At 44.0% G+C, this 19,198-nt stretch overlaps 2 protein-coding genes across 3 annotated transcripts in view; one reads left to right on the forward strand and one right to left on the reverse strand.

The window, feature by feature from the left end:
• Positions 1-415: 415 nt before the first annotated feature.
• nr1i2 (nuclear receptor subfamily 1, group I, member 2) lies at positions 416-6,280 on the forward strand. Its single transcript, XM_070976102.1, has 8 exons — positions 416-609; positions 2,015-2,145; positions 2,493-2,662; positions 2,740-2,996; positions 3,100-3,245; positions 5,148-5,264; positions 5,444-5,549; positions 6,130-6,280. Exons 1-8 carry the CDS (start codon positions 422-424, stop codon positions 6,278-6,280), a joined length of 1,266 nt encoding a protein of 421 aa, XP_070832203.1. The 5' UTR covers positions 416-421.
• Positions 6,281-8,964: 2,684 nt separating this feature from the next.
• Positions 8,965-19,198, reverse strand: part of gsk3ba (glycogen synthase kinase 3 beta, genome duplicate a) — a 29,221-nt gene continuing 18,987 nt past the window's right edge. Inside the window, exons 4-11 of one of the 2 annotated variants that reach the window (XM_070975260.1) lie at positions 16,772-16,882; positions 15,192-15,322; positions 14,410-14,516; positions 14,140-14,237; positions 13,916-14,011; positions 12,557-12,743; positions 12,310-12,408; positions 8,965-12,187 (exon numbers count right to left, since the gene is read on the reverse strand). In XM_070975260.1, coding sequence (XP_070831361.1) covers positions 12,117-12,187; positions 12,310-12,408; positions 12,557-12,743; positions 13,916-14,011; positions 14,140-14,237; positions 14,410-14,516; positions 15,192-15,322; positions 16,772-16,882 — 900 coding nt within the window. In that variant the 3' untranslated portion in view covers positions 8,965-12,116. Of the gene's footprint in view, positions 12,188-12,309; positions 12,409-12,556; positions 12,744-13,903; positions 14,012-14,139; positions 14,238-14,409; positions 14,517-15,191; positions 15,323-16,771; positions 16,883-19,198 lie in introns of both variants that reach the window. The other variant, XM_070975259.1, reaches the window with a different exon arrangement.

Below are 19,198 nucleotides of genomic sequence, written 5' to 3' on the forward strand. Positions count from 1 at the left end.
TCCTCGCGGGCTGCAGACAGCTGTTCGGACATCTGGAGTCACCGTCAGTGAGCTGAATGATATCGATCACGGTTTGATTCAAACTCGACCTTTAACCAGGTGAAGAAGAGGTTGGTAAAGCAGGATTAATCTTGATATTGGCAGAGAGTCTCATACATGTTATAACTTTATGTCAACGTGCTGTGTCACAAAGTTACTGCTGCCTGCCGAGTCAAAGGCGTTACGGTAGAGGCGCTCACACAGAAATTGCTTTTACGAGCGATTTCTTGCCAGTCGACATGTTTGTCCAGTTGTTGGAACACGACTGTGCAACTTGTGTTACTTTTAGTTTAAATACACACAGCGCCACACGGTGTTAATACAGCACAATACACATTAAGAACGTGGTTTCCAAACGTATGTGTTGGATAAAAGCTTGAGAATGAGTGACAGGACAGCTGGAGCGCAGACCATCCTTGACGCGCTCACACAGCGAACTGAGGAGGATGAGGATGAGGAAGGAAAGGTGACAGAAGATGAGGAGCCCAAGGCCTGCGGTGTGTGTGGAGATGTGGCCAAGGGTTACCACTTCAATGCTTTGACATGCGAAGGCTGCAAAGGCTTCTTCAGGTGAGGCTGTTTCAGTCTTGTCCTCTTTCGCACACATGCTTCAGCGTCTCGCTCGTCCAATCATTGATGCCCCAGATTTTGTTTCTACTTTCTGGTTGTGACATTATTTCTAACAACCAACATGAGCATCTGTGATATAACAGAGAGGTGACAAAATGCTTCTCACTTTTCGTAAATGTAGCTGCGTGGGCTCGAAACCAAGAAACATATCTGCGCTCATCATCAAAGGCAGATTTAGTTTTCTCAGTTGCTGAAGCACATTTTCTAAAACACTGCCGCCTAAAAAGGTAAAATCATCACATGGATCTGAATTGATCTTATAAGGCCTTCTCTCACTCATTCATGTTGAAGAGTAAATGAATGAATGCATTCAACTAAATTCAATTCAACATTTGAATTCAATTCAATTCTGTTGGGTGAGAGGCTGCAAGCGGACAATGCACAAAGTACTGAAGCTGTACAAAAGCAGAATAAAAGACCTGCCTGGAACTGACAGATAGCAGAGGGGATGAAGGACTTGGAGGAACAATTACAACCAATGCAATGACATTGTACATTAAAGACAAATCTAGAGTTGAAACCATTCATCAAACTGTCACTCAACAGAAAATGAATCATTGATAACAGACTTGATTGATTTTTAAAGCAGGAATGCCAAATATTTGCTGCTTCCAACTTCTCAAATGTGAGAATATGATGCCTTCCTTTGTCATCTATGACAGACACCTGATTATCTTTTGCGTTTGAATGATTAAGTAAAGGAATAATCAGCAGATGAATCTATAATGAAAATAAAGACTCTTGTAGAAATCCTGTCCTGCTGTATCTCACATCTCACAGCTGTCCTTTGTGTCTCTGCTGTGATGTCCTCACAGGTTGCATGTACTCTGTCCTTTGTCTCTTCCTGTGTGATCACACCCACTTCCCAACCTTCATGAACGGACTGTTGTCCTTCTGTGATGTCTGAAAATGTTAGAATTAGTGAATCTTCACATTTTTATTTTTTCATTTGAATCCCTTTTTGGCCACTAGGGGACAGAGCCAAAAACAAGCTGAGAAACATACATCCACCACTATGTGGCCAGATGATACCTATTACACTATAGCTAATTTGTTATCCAACAGTTGCCAATTTGAATATTCAGCAAATACACATCAGCATTATCATCACACTGGAGTGATGTTTCTGTCACATATTCAGTTTGCCTTGAGCTTGTTTTGGTCTTCACCAGAAAAACATCTCTCTCATCAGCTGCTAAAAACGCACCAGCCAAAAGATTCAGATTTCACACTGACTTATACTGTAACCTAATACTGTAATGTAATGTGTGTTTTCATACATGTGATTTCTAATGTCGATTGATGTTTGTTTGCTGTTACTAAGTGGATTCTTAAATAAATTCAGACGTGCCATAAAGAGGTCAACGCAGCTCCGCTGTCTGTTCCTGAATAAGTGCAGTATAACCAAAGACAACCGACGGTCGTGTCAAGCCTGCCGCTTCCGTAAATGCCAGGCCATAGGTATGCGCCAAGAAAGTAAGTAGCATCCAGACGCAACAAATGGTTCCTCATTATTCACACAACCTTTATTTGTGATTTATAATGAATATTTTTACATAAAAGTGACAGTAAGAGTTATATGATGTGAAGAGCCCATCACGCAATTGCTGGTGTTCTGGTCATATATTATTAAATGTGCATATTGATATGGAATTCATATTTATGTTATATCCTATTTGCTTTGGGTCTATTCTATTTCAATCCAACATTATAAGTTGCAGGAGTGATTTAAAAACATGTAAGTAAAACTCGATTTCTAAACTGTCAGTGGTGTCAAAGCAATATTTCCATGGTGACACACGGGTATTTTTGTGTCCTGGTAGTGGTCATGTCTGAGAAGGAGGTACAGGAGAGGAGGATCCGCATCAAGAAGAAGAAGATATACGACGTACCAGTACAGCTTTCATCCCAACAAGAGGAGATCGTGCGCGAGCTTCTCTGTGGCCACCGCAGCACGTTTGACTCAGCATTTTACCGCTTCAGTGGCTTTAGGGTGCGTGAATGACTTCAAGCACGTTGTCAGCATCATTTTTTCATTGTTTTAACCCATCTGACTGGTGTTTTCTTCAGCCTATGGACAGAAACATTCTTCCTGCGAGTGAACACAACCAGTCTGCAAGTGAGCCCTCGTGCACCTGCTCCCTCTCCTCTTCCTCCTCCTTGTCCTCCTCCTGCAGTGTCTGCAGCTCCTTTGAAAAACAGGAGAACCAAGAGGGCGAACAGTTTAGAAAAAGCAGTGTTTACACTGCTCTTCCACACGTGACTGACCTCATAACTTACATGATCCAGGACATCATTAATTTCTCCAAAAGTCTTCAGGGCTTCCGGTAAATGTGTGCCTAAATGCATACTCAATTTGTCTCAGTGGGTGGTTTTTATACTGGAACAACTTATTCACCGTTAAGTGTGTGTCACACCGGTCTCTTACAGGACTTTAATCATGACGGATCAGATTGCGCTGTTGAAGGGAGCCACATTTGAAGTAATGCAGATCCGCTTCAACATGGTGTTCAATTCAAAAAAAGGCATCTGGGAATGTGGCCATATGACATACTACATAGATGACGCTGTACGAGGTGAGACTACTTATGGAAACAAAGGTCAAAGCATACTTACACATCACAAACAACATTTTAAAATTTGGACCTATACAGATTTGCACTACATAACAGTCTATAAATATCTGCTAAGCTTTGGCGGAAGATCACATATATTGTGTTTGCGTGAATGACAGACAAGTCATAAAGAAAACTGTATTGATTAATTGTTTGGTCATATGGCGAACGTACTAGCAAACAGTTGCCCATTAACACACATAGCACACACATAGCAACATTTACTTAAAGTTGTGTTTTTGGTCACCTAATAAGTGTAAGTTAAATATTCACCCTCCTTTTAGCTCTATTTTTGGTCTCTACCAACTCCTGAGGCAAATATATGGCTCTTTGGCTGCCAAATGCTCCATTAGCTAGTTGCTAACAGTGACTGTCTGTCTCTCTTGATGTTGTACAGTGAGTTTATCAGAGGTTTTTTGCTAAAAATAGCTGTTTGCTGCTTGGAACAACGCTAATGAGAGCCTTGAGACTGAACCATAGCAGTTGGACAGTTGTTAGATGCTAAAGATGCTAAAATGCTCAGTAAATCAAAGGGAAACTGCAGACTCGGGTGAATTTAGTAATAGGACTGATTTGAGCTGTTGTTGATATATAAATATTGATTATAGCAGCCGGATTTTTCACGACTGGTCTCAGTTATTACAAAATATGTTCAGTGATGATTTTAGTTTAACTAGCATGGATTGGAAATACAATAGCACTGGAGACAATATATTTTAAGTGACAGATACGCTAAAGAGTCAGCGGCAAAGAGGTATGTACTGTATGTGAGGAATGTGGTTGACATTGTTTGAACGTAATCAAAACAAAGGCAGTCAGTTACATGTACGGCATGTCGGGTACCTCTGTTTTATAGTTGCAGTAAGTTTTTTGCCCTGATGAAGGACTAAATGTGGAGTCATTAGATTGCCATATCACTCATGTTGGTTTCCATTCACCTTGCACCTTTAAGGTTTGTACAAAGTTGCAAAGTACTAACGTGAATGTAAATATCACACTCCAGACGTGTTTATAGGTAATTGTTTTTATTTGTGGGCAATCAGACATGTCAAATGTGCTTGTACTTCTTATCTCATGTTCTCAGAGGTGTAACGTGGCTCCTGCAGGAACACTCACCAGAATGTTGTCACACTGGTGTCGTCTGCTGCTTTTGTAAAGATCAAGCAAAATGCAGTTGGCATCCACCTTTGAGCTTTGTACTCACTGCCTCTGACTGCCTATGACCTCATTCAAGCCACGCGCACTATTATTCTGATTGGCCGTCTGGTGTCTGTTAAAAATTCTTATTAGGACACTTCACATAGCAAGGAATATTAAACTAGACCTACGTTAGCGATGAACTCAATGACAACAAAGTCATCCCAGAAAGGCTTTTTTTCACTCAGCAACTAATTCATATTGATTCCACTTTGGTGTTTTTTGTCGATGAAACTCAAAGAAACATTTCCCAAATTTCACAATAAAAGCCTTGCAGGGTATCCCCCTGCCCCTGAAGGATTTTTACCTCAAGTGATGTCATTTGAGTTAGAGAGAGTGGACCTTACCAGACCAGTTTGAGGCCAGATTCAATTAGCCTACTCCTTATCTCTGCTTGAGGCTATCAGTTTGAGGCCAGATTCAGTTCAATTCAATCCAATAGTCCTTTATCAGTCCCACATGGGGAAATTCCAAATTGTCTGCTGCTTGCATAACACATCTGAATCTCTGACCAAACTGTTTGAGTTGCATTGTGGGTAATGTAAGCACCATGTTTTGACAAGGAAGAAGAATGTGTGGAACAAAAAGGAGGATATTTGTGATTCTGCTATATCAATCATTGTCTGTAGTATGTCATGTCATCTTCTGTTCACCTGTGTTTCGTAGCGGGCTTCCAGCCGCTCTTCCTGGAGCCTATGCTCAAGTTTCACCACACACTGCGCAAACTGGGCCTGCAGGAGGAAGAGTATGTTCTCATGCAAGCCCTGTCCCTGTTTTCCCCAGGTAGCAGCAGGTCTTCATCAGTTCAACCCAGTTCTTGCTAGTAAATCATTTATCAACCATGTAAATATTTAAACCCAACAAACAGTGTGCATTTGTGTCCAGCCAACTATTAAAATGTGTTTTCAGAAGTTCCCGGGTTGCTTTGGATTAGGAGATTTTTGTTTTATTTGATCTGTCAGATCGTCCGGGTGTGCAGCAGCACGCAGTGATTGACGAGCTTCGTGAAAACTTGGCGCTGACACTAAAAACTTGGATTGACTGCAAGAGAACAGGACCAGAAAAGCAGTGAGCGAAATGTCATGTGCTGCATGATATGATGTCACAGTGTTGGTGTTCATCCCTTATCATAATCATGTTACTCCAGGATCATCACTGCAACTGACCAATCACATTGTTGTGATTTTACGGCTTTGCCACGTTGGAAAAAGACCGGAAAAATGTGCACATGGGAGAAGTTTGCCTTTCTAACACGTGGTTAACATGATGAAAGGATCTTCTTTAAGCCAAACCACAGTCTTTTCCTAAACCTAACAAAGTAACCACACTGTGACAGAAAACTGAAAATTGAAAAAAGAAATTAAAGGAACTGAAAATAATAAGTCAACAATAAATTCCACGTAGGACTTGAACCCCAGCCTCCAGGTGAAAGTCCTGAGCTTGGCCCACTTGTCCCCTATGACCTGCTTCTGACTTGGACTTTGTCACTTTTTGCTCAGTTGCAGTGATGGTCCTGGAGCGACATAAATTAAAATGTTTAACAACACCGACATACCAATATCAGATAAACCATCAAGTGTCACTCTCAGTCCATTCAGATGGAAACCTTTCACAGATTGAACCTCCTTTGTTGCCTCTGTGCCTCCAGCTTACTGTACCCCAAAGTGATGGCCTGTCTCACCGAGATGAGAACAATGACTGAGGAGTACAGCAAGCAGGTTCTGCAGATCCAGGACATCCAGCCTAACATCATCTCTCCTCTCATAATGGAAATCGTCAGTAACCCCTTTAATGACTGAAATACTGACATCCACTGTACGTAGACAGCTCAGACTCCTGGGGTCCACCTCTGTCGGGACCCCTAACTGAAAACCAGCTGAATGTGATCGTTGATTTAATTTTCTGTTTTCGCTCTTGAACAAATGTGTCGGAGTACTGAAGAATGCATTTCTGTCACACAGCAGTCTTGAATAGAGTGCACTAAATCTGGAACAGATGAAGATGATTGTTAACCTCAGAGTCATTCAAGCCTGGCTGAAATGTAAACTATCATCTGCTCTCTGCACACTACCTGCAAGTCAAAGCCATGAGTAAGGCAGCATGTGGTTTGTTTTGTTGACTGGTTACAGGACCAGTGGATTATGGTGGATTTGTCACTCTTGCTTACAGTTTGTATATATTATGTGCCTATGAATGATGATGATTCAAAGTTGCGATGGTATTTTTTGTAAAATTGTCAGTCCGTGAAGTATGTATTTTCTCAGTGACTGCAAAGATCTGAATTTGCAAAGATGATCTTTGCATCATGTGAATTTAAAATGCTCTACCCTGATTGACTGAGGGCACTCCTCAGACTGAGTGTGAGATGGTGCTTCTAGAGTCATTAACGGTTTTACAGAACAAACATGGCCCCACTGTAACCGTACTGAGGCAAAGGTTTACAAGAGTGTAAATAGGTGGGCCGATTCCAGTGTCCACACTCGATGACTCACAGGCTCCATGAGGGCTAAAGGGTTGTACCAGTGTCCCATCGTCAAGTGCATGACGGCTCTCTCACAGACATTTTTAACCCTTTATGCACATTTTCTGTAAGTCTGCATTTCTGCAGACTTTGTTTAAACATTTTTTTTTACATCCAGATAATAATCCAGATTTTTCTATTCTATGCAATGTTGGGCGGCATGGTGGCGCAACAGGTAGTGCGCATGCCTCACAGCAAGAAGGTCGCCGGGTCGGGCAGGGCCTGTTCTGTTTGCATGTTCTTCCCATGCATGCGTGGGTTCTTTCCGGGCACTCTAGCCTCCTCCCACAGACCAAAAACATTCTCATTCTCATTCTAAACTCTAAAATTGTCCTTAGTGTGAGCGTGAATGGTTGTATGTCTGTATATGTTGCCCTACGATCGGCTGGCGACTGGCTCAGGGTGCACCCCGCCTCTTGCCCGTTGACAGCTGAGATAGGCTCCAGCCCCCCCCACCCCACACAACCCTGAAAAGAGATAGTCAGGTATAAACAATGGATGGATGGATATTAGCAATGTTTTTTTTATTCACAGAAATGTTGTAAATCTCAACCTAAGATTTCCCTTTTTCTCCTCCTCACTCAGTTTATTAAACAACAAAAAGTAATAGATTTATCAAAGGCCTACATCATGCACACCTCTGACTATATTTATGTTTGTATATGTGTACTTGTGTTTTTCACTTGTAGGTAATGGTCTTTCAGCATTTTCATTTTACATTCTATGTTCTTGTGTCATTTGAATTTAATTTGTATGTTAACCTGAATGTTTGTATATTACCCTTTTGTTAATTAACAACACATGAAAGTGTATGATGCTGTTATTTGACAGTTACCTCTCATCCACTCTGTGAGGCAGGAGTCTAGAAGACGTGGCCGTGAAGAAAGTAAAAAACGTGAAATAAAAAGTCCAAAACCCACAAGATTACAAAATGTCGCAAATTGCCATTCCACTCAAGCTCTTACCAGGTGATGTCAGGGTTCAGGGCTTAAGGCCTTAAGGGGGACATTGGGGCGAGGCCAGAGACTGATCTGGTTCTTTAAGAAATGGTCCTAATATTTCACATATTAGTCAAAAAGTAGAAGTAATAGAAATACAATCAATTTTTGAGTGTGCTGTTGATGGATGCTATTCTTCCACAATGCACTTCTGCATGGCAGTGAAACAGCTCCAGAAAAGAATAAGTATTAAACTTTTGATGTGTATTTGAGAAGTTTGACTGGCACTGACTTTCCAAAGTGACAGTTTTACTGACTGATAGTCACACGCTGTATCATTTCCTCTTTAGTATAAAAGTATCTTGATAGCAGTGTCAGTCTGTGAGAACACCACTTTGTCCCAGCAGACTTATCTCTTCAACTATTGGATGAATTACCAACATTCACGATCCTCAGACAATGAATCCTACTGCCTTCCTCTAGCGCCACCATGAGGATGACATTTGTGGTTGTGATCAAAATGTCTCAACAATTGTTGGATGAATTGTCTCATAGGATGTTTTGCAATAACTTTGGTCATCCCTGAAGTAATGGCATTCCCATCAGCCTCACATGCACTTTGTGTAATATGCTAATTAGCAAATGTTAGCATGCTAAACTAAGCTAGTGAACATGCTAAACATTATACCTGCTAATCATCAGCATGTTAGCATGCTAACATAAGCATTTCACTCAAAACGTCAGCCTCACAGTCACTGCCATGAAACTGCCATGTAAACCCCTGTTATATATAAATATAAATATTTAATGTGAATATATGGAAGAATCACATTTAAAGCATTTGATTGTATTCATGCTGGAGCCACCATCTTTTTCATGTTACACAAGTAGTGAGAGTTTTCTTTACCCATCACACTTTTCCAAAATAGGACGCTGTCCACTTTGCTTTCCAAAGTTTTAATGAAGAGAAGACGTGAGGAGACAGCAGCACGCTGACTGAAAGAAGACGGAGCGGACACGGTGCTTGATCATTTCCAGGCTATCCTACTCTTTATTTAATGCAAATTACAGTACCAGGGAACTATTCCTCAGAGCACGCAGAGGGAATATTTACAGAGGTGCACATTTAGCATACCTTCACAGAACAAAACAAACAAACAAAAACAAATGAAATAAAAATTTCAGTCACAAACAGAGGCATTCAAGTAGTAGTACTGTTATACAGGATGTTTTTGTAGTATTTTCTATGATTTTTCTTTTCTTTAACCCCAGTTAAACCCAGTTAGCGTATCAAACTAGTACATACACTAGTATAATCTATCATACTAGCATACATACTTGCTTGCCTTCTTTTTTGGTAACCTTTGTGGTGTTTTTATTGAACTGGAGTTAGGGGTAGGGTGAGGTGGTCAAACTGTCTGGTGGTAGCAACACGTTCATGAATGCTAAATTACAGCAAGCAGGAGACAGGAGAGAGGCTACATGACTCGACCCCTTAGGTGCTACTGAATTCCCCCCGAATATGCAGACAGGGAGGAGAACAAGCAAGAGGACAGCGAAACAACAAAATATCCAGAGAGAGAAGAAGAGAGACAGAATACACTGACTGCCTCTGAGGATGGCTCATCACAACTACATCTTAGTTTGGCTTTGGTAACAGAACCAACACTGTGAGTAATACAGAAACTGTACTGTATTGTATATATACAGTATATGAGGCCTTTTTAACCCCTGCTGCCGTCCACAACACCCCGCCGCCACCACCAACACCCACCTTCATGCCCCGGAGTCCGTGCCAGGACTGTGGTTTCCATGTTTGTGCGTGTGTGTGTCCAAGATAAAACATCTAAAATAAACACTTGTCTACTGTATCATCAGTTAAGGAAAATATCCTTACAATGAACAAGGTCTCTATATTACATTAAGTGTGCAATGAAACAGGGAAAGAGGTGCGAGTGGAGGGGGCTGAAAATCAAGTGGAAGAGTGCGAACGTGTGTGTGCGTGTGTGTGTGAGAGAGAGAGTGTGTTGCAGGATAGCAGGACATTCAACAGCACCAAAGGGAGAGTCACAATATCAGGGGGGTGGGGGCTGATGGCGGGGGCTGGGTGAGGAGGGCTGGGGGGCGGGGGGAGAACAAGGCGAAGGTGTATGAAAGCAAAGGCACTCCAAACTATAGTTACACTATACATGACTAGTTCTTGTTACAATAATACAGCTGTCATCTACTGTACTGTACAGGTAAGATTGAACATATGGCTGGATAAAGCTGATCATCATCATCATCATCATCTACAATATCCATAAACAACATCAGTTTTGCCCTGATTCTGCTTCTTTTTTTTCTTTTTTTAAATCTTTTTCATGTCTTTCCCTACCCTTTGTCATCTTTGTTTTTGCTCATAAACAGTACATGGGTCTGCATATATACATACCTTGAACACAACATGGAAAAAAAAAAAAAAAAATCAACATAAAAAAACAACATACAAGTCATACAAGTCAGAATTTTGGTGAGGAGCATTTATACTGTATATACAAATTCTGCTTTTTTCTTTTCTTTTTCTTTTTTTTTTAACTTTAAAATGTAGTGAGTATTCTCTGTAAATAAGACGCTTCGACAGACTGTACCGAGTGGCTCTATGTGCGGCAGGTGGAGGAGAAAGAGCGCAAGTCAGTGGTCACAACACGCGAGACGGTCCGCGGTGAGCCGGAGACCATCGGCCGGGACTTCTCGAGGAGTCGAGGGCAGAAAAGTGTTGAGAAACATGTTGGATTCTTCACAGGGACAGAGAGAGGAAGAGCTGGACAGGGGGACGATGTTTGTCTGGACACTGCACTGCCACAGGAACACTGTTACAGACAGGGTCGGTACAAAGACAGGGAATAGAGCAATGCCCTAAAATCCATCTACAGCCTTAATACGGACAACACAGGAGAACAAGGAAGTGACTGCTGGAATCGAACCACACTCCAGCAAAACAAATAAAACAGAAAAAACAAAAAAAGACACCACCTTATCTAAATCTATTGTCTTTAGGCAGCAGCAAATATTGCCACTGCTCTGCCAGATATGAGCTCACCATAAATGAATTCTGAACCATTGTAGTTAATATACATAATATCTATATATACTTTTTATACATAAGGAAAAGTAATATATAAACTGTGTGTGTATGTATGCATGTTTGTTTTGTATTGTATGTATATATTATACAAGCACACACGACCGGATACATGTCACATCCATCGCACATGGCAATCCAAAAACATCTGCCCAGAGTACAAAACAAACAAAACAAACAAAAAAAAAAAATAAAAACAAAGTCGAGTAAAATAGCTTGCTAACCATTTAAAAACAACCCCAGGCAAAGAAACAAAGCACAACCTGTCCAAACGTTACCCCCGCAAGTGGGCTGCGTCTTTCCACATACATCATGATCATCATGCATCCATGTGCGTGAGGATGTGCTTGTGTGTTTATGAGTGTCTGTGTGTGTGTGTGTGTGTGTATACCCGTGCGTGAGCCTCATGCCTTGTCTGCAGAAGTGGAGGTGAGAAGTGAGAGGGCGGGGTGACGCCCGGGTGATCCTAACCATACTCAGGCCATGCACTACAGGAGGAACCGTAGGGGAGGGGGTGTTGGCCAGGGGACGCTGGGGTCAGAGGTCAAAGGCTGAGGTTGCAGAAAAATGGAACAATGTGGAGGTGGACAGGACAGAGGAGGGAGGCCAGGTAAGGAAAGGAGGGCCAAGGGGAACAGCTTAGGACTTTTTCTACAGATTGTCCTCTTACAAACATTAGCAGGCTAGCATTGTGTATACATGTACAGTGTACTTTTATCAATAGTACAGTTGACAACACCTCGGGCCCTGCGCCTCGCTTCCCCCGCTGAAAGGGCACGGAGAGATGTCTTTGACGGAGGATGGAGGAGAGTTCAAACAGCTGGATGAGGGGGCCAGTCAGGGATAAAGATTGGGGATGCTTGGTTTGTGGTCATGGCATGGGGCTGTTGGCTAGCTGTTGAACCCAGACTGCGTCAGCATCGCTCCACTGCTGTCAGGGAGGAGAGCAGGTCAGAGCAGAGCTGAGCGGAGCGGAGCTCACCCCCTGGCCGGGGCAATGGAGAGGCCGTGGGCTGGGGCTGAGACCGGGGCAGGGCGGGTGGTCTGTGGGCTCAGGAGGTGGAGTTGGAGGCTGAGGCAGAGGCGGTGGTGGTGCTGGGACCTCGCTCTGTGCTGCTGCCATCTACGGACGGGAAGAGGAGATGATCATTTACAGTTAGGTCCGGAAAGTTAGTGTGAGAGTGACAAAGGCACGGCTTCGAGCTGCATAAAAGAGGTGTCTGTCAGAGGAAGCCTGGCTCTAACCTGTGGTAGCAGAGGCGTTAGTTGGGGTAGAGGCAGCGGCCTGGCTGCGGGCGTGTGCAGGGATGAGTATGGAGGCCAAAGAGGGATTACTGGATAACTCTGGAGAAAAAGAAAAGTGAACAGGTGGTGTTTTTACAAAGTTTCCTCCAAAGTTTCCTAGCATGAGAGCACACATTCTAAGAAAAAGGCTGAATCACTCTTTTCAATTATATTTCTGATTGAGTGCACATGAGTGACACCTGCGTACCCTGGGTGGTGAAATTGAAGAGCGAGGGCTTCTCTCTCCCGTTGGGCAGTTTGACGTTGGGGTCGCGCAGCTCGTCAAAGAAGGAGTGCGCGCAGGCCTCTAGAGGAGTGAGGCGGGCCGTGGGCGTGTACTCCAGCAGGCGAGAGCACAGGGCGATGGCCTCTGGAGGCGTGCGCGGCCGGAACACCTGAACAGCAATTAGACACAAAGAACGGACGTCAGCAGTGATCGCGTGAAGTCGACTCTCCAGCGCTGTCAAAGGAAAGAAGACATTCCACTGTGGTTAAAACACACACACACACACACACACACACACACACACACACAAACACATACAAAATGAACTTGTGTCCTGATTTTATGAAACCTGGTTGTATGTCGAGGTTTGAATCAATGAAAGTATTTGACTGCTGGAACTGAACCGTGGTCGTAGTGACTGAACGCAGTTGCAGAGGGTGACCACAGCAGGGCGCCTGAGAGGCCAACAGGAGGACACGCTGCTGCCTGCTGATTGGACGACTCTGTTATCCAATGCAAGAGCTAAGGGTGGGACTCCTGACGGGGGGCCAGGAAGACTGAATGTCCCTTTACTGTTTCCCACCTGTTTCATTTACACTACGACTTCAAACATACACTACGCTGCCAGTTTAAGTCAGGTTGGGCCTGAAAACATCAGACTGACAGATGAAGGACTGACCGAGCAGGGTGAACTCCTCAGTCAGTCTGACACTGTGCTGTAATTGACATGTCACAGGTTCGGTATACTCAACCAACCCTTACAACATGTTCAGCTAGGCAAAAGCATCTGCTCAAATGAATGCAGTGCAATGCATTTCTCCAGAGCCGCATTTCAACTCTGAAACGCAAAGAAAACAAAATCAGATAGCATACATATTCAAAACGTAACATTAGCTTGACAGAGACTTTCGGTTGGGATCTGACAAGACTTTAATGCAGTTTGTGTATCCACAGGCAGGCGAAAAACCTTCACTCAGTAGCGACAGTGTAGAGTTGCTACCTTCGCTTTCTCAAGGTTGTTCAGAAAGGAGCGAACACACATTTGACAAGAACACAAAGCAGCCATACTGCATGGATAAACACTGCTCAGACTATTTGATGGCACGTTTAGAATGCTTCACATGCAGCAAACTACCAAATGCGTAAGCCTTTAGCCTTTCATTGTACCAGTGATGCTTCATGGGGTCTTAAAAGGCTCAGAGCAGGTGTGGGGCTGTTCAGGCCTCGTGTTGTGTAGGTGTGATGAGGCTGGATGGCTGTGGAGCGACACGTTAGCAGCACAAGCATAATGCAGGGGTGGATCTTAGAGAAGTAAAAGAGCTGCTGTACCTGTTGACTCACCTTAGTCCAAGGGTGTGCCTTAATCTGGGGAAATTTGAACTCAGTGTAGTTGGGGTTCATCTCGCGGATCTGCTCTCGGGTGGGGGTACCGAGAACCTGGGAAGAACAGGATGAAAGAACAGGACACGGCGTCACATCTTCAAGTTGAATTCCCGTTCATTCTGAAGAACCCTCTGTGTCAGATATGAACACTTTTACCCTCTGTGAGTCACCCAGGGGATTACCTTGATAATTTCAACCAACTGATCCACTCCACTGTCACCGGGGAAGATTGGTTGCCCTAGCAGCAACTCTGCCAGCACGCAGCCAGCTGACCACACATCTGAAGTAAAAGGAGAGGTCACCAAAAAGAGAGAGAAGTCAGACACAAGTAAAAGAGGGGCAGAGATGACCTGGATGAGCAGCAGTGTGTTCATCTTTTAACATGTAATGAAACCACATCGGTGCTGAGGTTAAGCTTGAAGTGCTTCTTAAGGCTGAAGTGATGAGCCTACCTATGCTGGAAGTGTAGTCAGTCGCACCAAAGATGAGCTCAGGGGCTCGATAGTAGCGAGAGCAGATGTAGGACACATTAGGCTCTCCGCGGACCAGCTGCTTAGCACTGCACACAAAATAAAAGCACGGGATTATTGTCGTTGCCATACTCTGCGGCAAATTGGCCAAAAAGAAGCCAAATGTGACCTAAAATGAAGGATTTCCGCAGGTGAGTTCCGGATAAACAATAAACTACTGCCCACTACCTCTTCACACGGTAACTGTTCACACATTTAAACTCCTCAGATGAACACAATAGACTGTCCACACGTTTCAGCTATAAAGGAATAGTTCAACATTTTGGGAAATATGCTTACGAAGATAAATACAAAGATCGATACGTGACACTATCATGTCTTTACACTACACATGGCTCTCCAGCCAGGAGACGATTAGCTTAGCTTAGCATACTGGAAAAAGAGGGGAAACAGCTAGACTGGCTCTGTCCAGAGCTAAACAAATTCACCTCCCAGCACCTCTAAAGCTCACTAATTAACACGTTGCATTATTCAACAGCATGTAGCGATGTTATGGGGAGGGTGCTATTTCTTGTCTGGGTGCAGTGACTCTCTGGAGACTCTAGGATGACAAAAGATGCTGAATAGCAAGTTAATCAGTGAGCTTTATAAGTGCTGGTAGGCAGATTTTGTTACCTTCAGATAGAGCCCAGTTAGCCCCCTGTTTCCAATCTTTATGCTAAGCTAAGCTAACCAGCTGTGGGCTGTAAATCACTGAGTCTCACCTGCCAAAGTCGCAGAGCTTGAGCACGGCGGTCTCTGGATCCAGCAGCAGATTCTGGGGCTTGATGTCCCGATGACAGATCCCAAATGAGTGGATGTAGGCCAGGCTCCTGAACAGCTGGTACATGTACAACTACATAGAGAAACACACACAGGTTATGACAAACAGCAAGTGCAGTGTCTGGAAACAACCACTTAAGAATCATTTTGAGACAGGACGGATATGCTGTTGTTGGCAGTGGTGGTATGGGCAGTTTCTCCTATGCGTGTGACTGTTGTTCTGCCAGCTTTCACTCGCCTCCTGACGCCGCTCACAGAGCTGTTTGACTGAGTGGCAGCCGGCAGCATGAGCGGAGGGAGGGAGCGGTTCGCAGCGTGTGAGTAGTGATTGACAGATGTCAGACACTCCCTCAGACGCTCCTCTGGCTCTGATTGGTTGTTTTGTGTCGGGCGCAGTAGATTCTTGCAAATCGCAGTAGGAGCAGTAGGTGGGACCAATGGAGCTGGGGGGTTTTTTTCCACAGATTACAGGTTTCATGGTCTGGGCATAGGGACGGTTTGTGCAAATATGACAAAAAATTACTTTTATACACCTACTGCAGCTTTAATGCATCACATCTTTAGGTAATTCAGTTATTCATTTAGGTATCTCAATCAAGCTAAGTATTTTCTTGCAAAATGACAAAAATTGCTTCTTTGTCTTATTACAGCTAATATGTGCCTTCTAATATGTGCCTTCTCATCCCACATTTCCTGTGTTAATGAATATTTATATCAGTGATGTAGTTAAAAAGGTGACTGTGAGTGCTTCTGCTCTGTGGGAATAATTAACTGGAGGTGATTTTTTCAATTACTTCACTGCAATAGGAAAATCATTTCGACTGAAGAGGCCATGTCCAATGAGTTTTTTGCCTTCGCAAATTATTCTCACATTTGTCTCACAAATGTGTCACAGCCAAGAAATAACTTGAAAAGTAACAGACAAGTTTCACACAGTGTGAAAGAGAAACATGGCATGAGAGGCAGAGATGTGTAAAATACAGCGCTGTGAAAATATCTGGTCACACCTTCACTTCGATCCCGTCATATTCTTTATGCAAAGTATTTTCTTTTACAGTAAAGCAAGAAGGAAGTTGATGAAACTGAGAACGTTTAAGCAGAAATCAGTACATCCTTATGTACTCAGAGGCAGTGCTGATACTGAGCGGACTAAAGCTGGGGACATCATTTTAATTTCATTGAAATTGTTGCTTTGGGTTCAGGTTTTAATAAAATAAATGTTACACTCGGTACTTTATCCAAAAATATACAGGACTTAAGAAGAAGAAGAAGAAGAAGACATCCTTTATTAGTCACAAACAGCATAACATGCAGAGTTAGGGGGTGTCTGTCTAAAACTCGATGACTAGAACTCTAAAACCATCAACAAACACATACGAGCTGTGAGTTTGATTAAAAACGGTGGTTACGACACACAAACACATGCACATGCACACACAAACACACGCACACACGCACGCACGCACGCACGCACGCACGCACGCACGCACGCACGCACGCACACACACACACACTTCTATACCTTGACATAAACCATGGGCAGGGTCTGTTTGGCTCGGCTGTAGTGTCTGGCCACTCTGTAGACAGTCTCAGGAACATAATCCAGAACCAAATTCAGATAAACTTCATCTTTCTGTTGGAGAGAAGCAAAAAAGAGAAAATCAAGGTCGTGCATGCACACGCACAAATCGGGAGAGCAGTTCAAAAAAATCTTTTGAAAACAAGTATTAGAGTTTGCAATGTCAAGGAAAAGAGTCCCCCTGACAAGACAGAATGTGACTACAACATACACGCACATCCATGCACATGCCAGCTGCCCCATATGTCAAAATGAACGTGATAGGTCTTCCCCTGATGAAAGAAGCCGTTTGTGAGCTGATGTAAATGATGTGTCCTCACAGCCTAACTGGGGATCCATTGTACAGGACTCTTCCCCTGAGGACAGGAAATACACAACCGTGCGTCATAAAGGCCTGTACTCCAACAGCGGCCGCAGACAATGATATCATTTCCTCATTTCCTGGTTGGACGCGGCCCGTGCTGGAGGGCGGGCTTGTGCACGTTCTACTCTGGAGCACACCGGCCCTGAAAGGATGCTGTATGTGAGGCTTCTCCACCCAATTATTCCAGGACTTCCTTTGATTCTTACCAGAGTTAGCAAGCACTGAGTCATCGGGTGTTTCTTGTGAATCCATTGTTTGAGGCCTACAAGTCAAGACTGCAAATCACACTCATCGCTCGTAACTCATTGCTCGCACACCCATTCATGCATTCACAGCGAGCCTGTCTGTCCCTGGAGGTTTGTTAGGTGGAAAAGCTGAGCCTTCAGAAGACATGCTTTGGCCTATCTTAGCATATCTGCAACATTATATGCTTTGTGCTCACTAAATGTTTGAGAGTATAGCACCAGAGCTGGGAAATGAATCAGTAAAGCCTCATGTAATACTTTCACTGACCAGTATGGTTGACCATTGTCCAACAATCAAACACGGGCCTGTTAGACGTGCTGCCTCAGGGTGATATAGCAGAGCACGACTTCAATCACCTAATTATTCTCTCCCTCTTATCTCGAGCATCCTTTTCCTTTGGCCTCCTCTCCCCTGTCTGTTAGCAGTGCTAACAGTCTGCCCGGCAGCTGAGGACAGAGTGGACAGAGCTGCAGGTCTGCAAAGTGCAATGAGTGAGCTGGTGCTGTGTGAGGAGCTCCCAGACAGACTGCGTGGTACACTTCTGTCAGCTCAATGCCCTGCTTTGTACTGACTGCTCTCTCCTACTCAATTAGACACATATATGGTGACTGAGCGAAAGGGCTGAGAGGACTGGGAGAATGGGAGGGGGGCTAATGCAAACGGGTGCAGCTATCAGTGACGATGAGCAGCATTTCCCCAAACAGCTCTCAGACATCGGTAGACTCGTTTACACACTTGTCTGTCACCCTCCCCCCACACTCTGCCTGCGTGTGTGCACAGCCATTCCTTCTCCACTAGCAAAACTCCCATTGATAACATTTGTGACGAGGAGAAGGCCCACTCCACCTCCCGGTAGCGCCACCAAAGCTATATTTAGCCTAGCAACAGCGATGACTCACTTCCTGCTTCACAAAGCCACTTCCTTGGCTTGTTCCCAGATGGTTAGCTTGGGGGGAGGGGGAGATCTGATTGGCTCCTTGCTTGCTCCCGGCTAAATAATTCAGCCTCTAATTTGCTGAGAAAATGGCTTGCACCTGAACGACTGGCTCAGCAATCTATCAATCACCATGCTGCGCTGTCCAGGAGGAGGGCAGTGGTGGGATCTGTACAGTACGTAATAGCCTGTGTGCATGTCAGTTTCCAGTGCAGCTCACATTAGCATGTGGGTTTGCGCTCCCTGGTCACATGTGAGTATACTCAATCATGCTCGGCACAATACATGAGTCAGCACATGACATAATGCATGTAGAAATCCATATGATTGGAGAAACATACACAACCATCAATGTTAATGAAGCTGTGAAACAACAGAGAGACAGACGCTTAGAGGGACATACAGCTAATGAAGACAGTTGCAACTTGGTGCTTTAGATCTCAGAATAAATCTATAAGTGTGTGCAGGGGCCACAGCCACATATATGTCAGGCATTGGCATAGCCATAAACTCTCACTCGTAATACTGTTTGGTGGTAAATCCTGTAGCTCCACCACAGCAGGACCAGGATCATTGGAAAGCTACATTGGGATAGTGAGGGGCAGATTAACCTGCTAATGGGCCCTGGGACCAAAATAAGCTGTGAGGTCAACCAACCACTTTTGTCCCTACTCTCTGTGCACCCAGTCATCTTCAAGCGACCATCATGTGAAGAGCAACACGCAGACTAAACATGGAAGCTTCAGTGTTTTTGCCCTGAGCCCCAGAAACCAACCAGTGCAAGTCGTCTACCTGATCCTCAGGTGTCAAAATCTAGTCTGAAGGG

The sequence above is a fragment of the Chaetodon trifascialis genome, chromosome 12 (assembly GCF_039877785.1).
Source record: "Chaetodon trifascialis isolate fChaTrf1 chromosome 12, fChaTrf1.hap1, whole genome shotgun sequence".
In the NCBI taxonomy this organism is placed as follows: Eukaryota; Metazoa; Chordata; class Actinopteri; order Chaetodontiformes; family Chaetodontidae; genus Chaetodon; species Chaetodon trifascialis.

Coding starts and splice junctions, on each gene's coding strand:
- nr1i2 (XM_070976102.1), top strand. CDS start 422: ATGAGTGACAGGACAGCTGGAGCGCAGACCATCCTTGACGCGCTCACA. Junction 5,265..5,443: donor CCTGTCCCTGTTTTCCCCAG/GTAGCAGCAGGT, acceptor TTGATCTGTCAG/ATCGTCCGGGTGTGCAGCAG. Junction 5,550..6,129: donor AGAACAGGACCAGAAAAGCA/GTGAGCGAAATG, acceptor CTGTGCCTCCAG/CTTACTGTACCCCAAAGTGA.